The 5,168-nt window shown below is 43.8% G+C and overlaps 1 protein-coding gene across 1 annotated transcript in view; it reads right to left on the bottom strand.

The window, feature by feature from the left end:
• polr1b (RNA polymerase I subunit B) overlaps positions 1-3,543 on the bottom strand; it is a 13,592-nt gene extending 10,049 nt beyond the window's left edge. Inside the window, exons 1-7 of the mRNA XM_015039505.1 lie at positions 3,367-3,543; positions 2,200-2,367; positions 1,976-2,122; positions 1,729-1,861; positions 1,516-1,652; positions 833-1,056; positions 307-478 (exon numbers count right to left, since the gene is read on the bottom strand). Coding sequence (XP_014894991.1) covers positions 307-478; positions 833-1,056; positions 1,516-1,652; positions 1,729-1,861; positions 1,976-2,122; positions 2,200-2,367; positions 3,367-3,543 — 1,158 coding nt within the window. The remainder of the gene's footprint in view (positions 1-306; positions 479-832; positions 1,057-1,515; positions 1,653-1,728; positions 1,862-1,975; positions 2,123-2,199; positions 2,368-3,366) is intronic.
• Positions 3,544-5,168: the final 1,625 nt, after the last annotated feature.

The raw sequence follows: 5,168 nt of genomic DNA, 5'->3' as shown, positions 1-5,168 counted from the left end.
GGAAGGAGGGAAGGAATGAGGAAAGGAACAAACGAACAAAAGAAGGAAGGGAGAAGGGAAGGACGAAAGGAAGGAAGGAAGGAAGGAAGGAAGGAAGGAAGGAAGGAAGGAAGGAAGGAAGGAAGGAAGGAAGGAAAGATACAGAGCAGAAGGAAGGAAGGAAAAACAGGAATGGAAGGAAGGAAGAAATAAAGGAGACAAACAAGATAACACAGAGGGAAAGGAGAGGTGAAGGAAAGAGGGGCAGAAAGAAGGAAGGATACAGAGCAGACAGGAAGAACCCAAATAAGGGCGGGCGGGTCTGACCTTCAGGAACATGAGGTAGAGCTGACCCGGAGTCAGAACCTCCTGGCACATCAGGCTGTCCGGGTTCTCCTCCATGCACTCCTGCTTGGCGAAGGTGAAAAGCTTCCGGGTCGAGAAGCACAACAGGTAGAACTTCTCCAGGTCCGACTTCAGGTGGATGCAGAGGCATTCGCTGCACACAAAACGCAGAGTTTCACCATCATTTTAATTTCATAACTTTCCTGCTCTTCCCAGGGAGTTGATGTCACAGAGCCGGGAACTGAGACAGAGGAGAGTTTAGGGCCCCGCATGCGACACATAACTCAATGCTGCACCTCTACAGCATTAAATTACAAAAAAGTATTATCTGATAAACTGGCTTGCTATTATTCTTGAACTGAAGTGAAGGGCCACACACAATCAGACCACAAATGGCCCCCGAGCCACACATTGGACACCCCTACTCTAACCACTCATCCTCAAAATTAAAATAAAAGACATGAAAGCCTTTTAAAGAAGTTCTTCGTACATTATATTAAGTGCTTACTTTAGCAGGAAGTTGGCACATTGCTCGTTGGTGTACCACTCCGGTACGCTCAGCTTGACCCGGAAGCGCTCGCCCAGGTAGTCGAGCACCTTGCTGCGGGTGGTGCAGCCCTCCTCCGACACCATGCGCAGCATTTCTGACACGCAGGTCTTATAGAAGGAGTTGTCCTCGCTGCCTTTGATCAGCTCCTGGTAGATCTGGAAATCTGTGAAGTCCACCAGAGCCTGAGCAGCGAGAGGCAAACAAAAATACAAACTTAAAATCAGGAGGGCACCCACCCACTTTTTCCAATTCCAATACCGATATCTGACGTCTAGTATTCTATTTTATTTGTAGAAATGTTTTTGGGACTAATCCCAAAATTTCTTTGTTTTTCATAGCAAAGTTTTTACTTTCGGAGCTCATAAATTTCCAAGTTTTTCTATCAAATTTCTGAAATTAATCTAAAACAAAATTTTTTTTTTTGCACTGTCATATAAATGCACTGGATTACAAGTTATTTGCCAACTCTTGAAAACACCAAGAAAGTGCAATTAGGAATTATAAATACAACGTAAAATAAACAGAATCAGACTGAATAGACCTGCATTCATGCATCAGACACATGTAGTAGAATTTTATCTTTACCGATACGGTTATCGGATCGGTGCGGGTATCGGATCGGTACTGGATCGGTGCGTTACCTTGAGGGCGAAGCCTAGCGGCAGGAAGAACATCTCCTTCTGGTAGATGAAGTTCAGCATCACGGTGCCGTTCTCCAGGTAATGGAGGTTCATGTTGATGGCCGAGTGCTCCTCCCTCACGCAGTGCATGGAGATACCTGCCAGCAGGGGGCGGGGCTCGTTCTTAAAGGGGCGGCGCTTGCTTTTAAAGGAGGCGTGGCTCTGCATCCTTACCGTACTGGGTGTATCCCTGACCGCGGCTCTTCCACTTGGGCCTGGACATGGCGACCGGATAGTTCCTCCTCTGCTGTATCAGCATGCGGACGACCTTCTCGATCCCGTTCATGATGAAGTAACCTCCCATTTCCTGCCAGGTCAAAGACAATTAGTGGGATTTGACTGGAACAACTCCTTTGCTTTTAAAGCTTGAATCTGATTGGCCGTCATGGTTGACGATGACATCACGGATGGCGTAGCGAACCTCTGCCTCTTCATGATGCTTTACGAGCTCCTTAGGCGACAAACCGTGGAGGTTGCAGAGCTTGGACTTCACCATGATCGGCACCTGACCCAGGGACTGCTTGATGATGCCTTTCGGGATGCCGTTGATTGCCCAGCTGATGTCCGCCTAAAACGACACAACGCGCCGTCAAACAGAGGTCAAAGGTCTCCGTTTTGATCCTGGTCTGAGGGACGGGGCCTTACCACCAGCTTTCCTTTGTAGGAGCACCTCCTGCCTCGGCACTCTGCGGGGTAAACCTTCATCTCGGTGCAGATGCTGCCCTTGGTGACCACTGGGTTGTGGATGGAGGCTTCCACAAAGGCGAGGGTCACTTTGTTCTGTTTGAACATGAACTCCAGGGGCGGGATGGCCTGAGAGGAAACACCGGGTAAAACCAAACATGGACGACCCCCAGCTCATAGCTAATAACTATACATCAATAACAATATATAGCGGGATAGACATAATATCAGTATAACACGTCTAGGAAATATTCAATATTCACTGAATGCCAATCCTGAACTTTACGGCATTCTGGGTGATGTAGGCAGAGGAAAGGTAGCTAAGCTAGGTTGGTGGAATCGACTAATTCTCTCACTCTGTGGTTGCCTAGCAACAACCTGCTGAGTAATTGGCACAGCAGCAGTTTCAAGTTTCTCCTCCGTCTCTCACAACTGTGTAAAAATAAAAAACAGAGTGGAGTAAAAACCAGATGAAACAATAAAGGTTACTAGATGTAATCTTTCTTGTATTTCAGATATTTAAAGGAAAAAACTAGTCAATAAAAGTCAATATTGATATAGACTGATATGAAATGCTAATATTGTGATACATCTTAGAGCCATATCGTCCAACTCCGTTTATAACTTTCTGTTACAGCTGAATCTCAAATTAAAATAGTGGGGAAAGGTTATTTAATTAGTTATCAATTCAGTTTAATAAAGTGTACACTTTACAGATTAATTCCACTCAAATACAGAAGTGGTTAAGAATAATAAGTATATAATAATATAATATACAAAGCAAATCATGTTCTTGTCACCAAACAAATCACATTCCTGTTCAAATTAGATGCTAAAACACAATAAACAAATTTACAAAAAAAAATGTTCTCACAAAGTTTTCTCGAATCCACCAAATAATAATAATAATAATAATATAATAACCTAAAACAAGTAAAGTTTAGTCTGGCAGAGGGGAGAACATGAGTGGACAACTGGAATAACTTTATGAAAAATTATGTTTGGGTTTCAATTTGCTCTAATTTTACACAGAATGATTTCACCCGCTTTTAATAGAGCTGAGTGACGAATCGATATAATTTAGCATCTTAAGCTAAATAACTCCGTATTCATTGTCCGGTGACCCACCAGGACGACCCGAGCGAGTCCCTCGGTGACAGCCTGGTTAAAGGACTCGATGTGGGCCTTGGTGAGGTCCTGGACCGCGGGGTGCTGTTTGTCCTTCAGCTTCCCGAAGCCTCCGTCCGTCAGGTTCTTCAAACTCGGTCCATGAGGCAAATTCGTCCACTTATCAGAAGGCTCCATGTTTCTGCTTCTGCTTGTTTACCACATGGACCTGCTGACACCGGAAGCACATGTCTGAGGCACCGGAAGAGAAGCAGGAAGGTTCGTTGTGCCTTTTCTGCCATCTTGTGGTGGTTAATAAACTTTCACTTGCGACTCCATCCGGTCAATACATTAAATCAGTTTATAGTGGAAATAAGTTGGCAAATAATTTTATAGTCAGCGAATTATATGATGAATTCATTCGGAGAATGGTTAACATTTTTGGGGTTTGAAATTTGATCAGACTATGACATATTTGTTACAAACAATCTTTGTTATGTTGCCGTCATATTGTATTTACAGAAACATAAGCGGTTTTTCTGCACTGTTTTCCCGTTGCGGTGGCGCACCGCACTAAATCATTAATACCTACATCTCCAGGTTTCAGTTTGTTTAAGTCATAATAATAAGTCAGTACTTGAATACTTTTTACCAAATTCTTTTTTACACTTACTTGATTAAATTCTTGGACGGCTATTGAGTAAAAATATGTTGAAGTAGTGCTACTCTTACTTGAGTACAATTTTTGGCTATTCTGCCACCTGTGATATTAAGGATATTAATACATACTGAAAGTTTAATCTTTATACCTTTAGTAAATGGTAAAAATACCGAACTTGTATAGCGCTTTTCCGATCATTTTGACCACTCAACGCGCTTTACACTAGTCACATTCACTCTTTCGCATTCACAAAAGCGCGCACATTTATAAATTGATACGCAGATTTACCGATCAGATTAATATTAAGATTAATACTAACTAAATGTTGTTATTTTATTTCTCAACAAAGATTATTTTTGTAAGGGTATTTCTCAACAAAAATGCAGTTTGGTTGTATTACTGTGGAATTGTGACCGGTGGGTATTTGGGTTGCTGTCCAGTTGGCGGCGCTGTGGAACCAAGAAGCTGCAGTGGTTTTGAGTAGAAAACGTGAGGTTCTTGTTGCTCCTAGACGCTTTATTGCTGAGGTTGGGTGGTAGTTAGTGAGGCGGTGTAAAAACATGAGGTGTGGACGCAGTAAAAAGACTGAGTCTCGCTGTATTACTCAGGCTGCGCTACAGTGTCTATTCACAGGCGCGATCCCACTACTGAGCGGCACGGGGGCTTTGACCTGCTCCGTTCCCGACCTGGGCCGATGCACCCCTCCTTAGACGACCTGGTGGTCCCGGGCTCCCCCAGGAGCACCATATCGATACCGAACTTAGTGCGGACACCCGATCGGCATAGTCCACTGCAGCTCAGAGCTCCTGAGCTCAAACGATCCGCCAGCCTCAGCCTCCCGGTAGCTTGGATTACAGGCGCGCGCCACCGCACCCGGCGAAAGCTGCCCGCGCTCAGCGGACATTTAGCCTTCAGTAAGGTGACGTCATTGCGTACTGCCGCCTCCGTCTGCTTGATCGCAACCACCAAATATTTTCCTTTTTCACTTGAAACAGGAGAATACTACTTATTTATCATTCATTTAAAACACTTAACTCCCATGCCAGAGCCATTGTAAGTAGAAAAAATTGTATCTTTCCGCTAACAAACTCAGACATTTTTATATTAATCGGAGAGACTTGAAAATTTTAGTTTGAAAAGTCAAAAATGCACTTGAAAAAAA

Source organism: Poecilia latipinna, unplaced genomic scaffold (genome assembly GCF_001443285.1).
Source record: "Poecilia latipinna isolate Pla-1442-1.1 unplaced genomic scaffold, P_latipinna-1.0 Scaffold474, whole genome shotgun sequence".
In the NCBI taxonomy this organism is placed as follows: domain Eukaryota; kingdom Metazoa; phylum Chordata; class Actinopteri; order Cyprinodontiformes; family Poeciliidae; genus Poecilia; species Poecilia latipinna.
The sequence above is the reverse complement of the archived record's forward strand: the minus strand, read 5'-3'. Positions and strand labels throughout refer to the sequence as shown.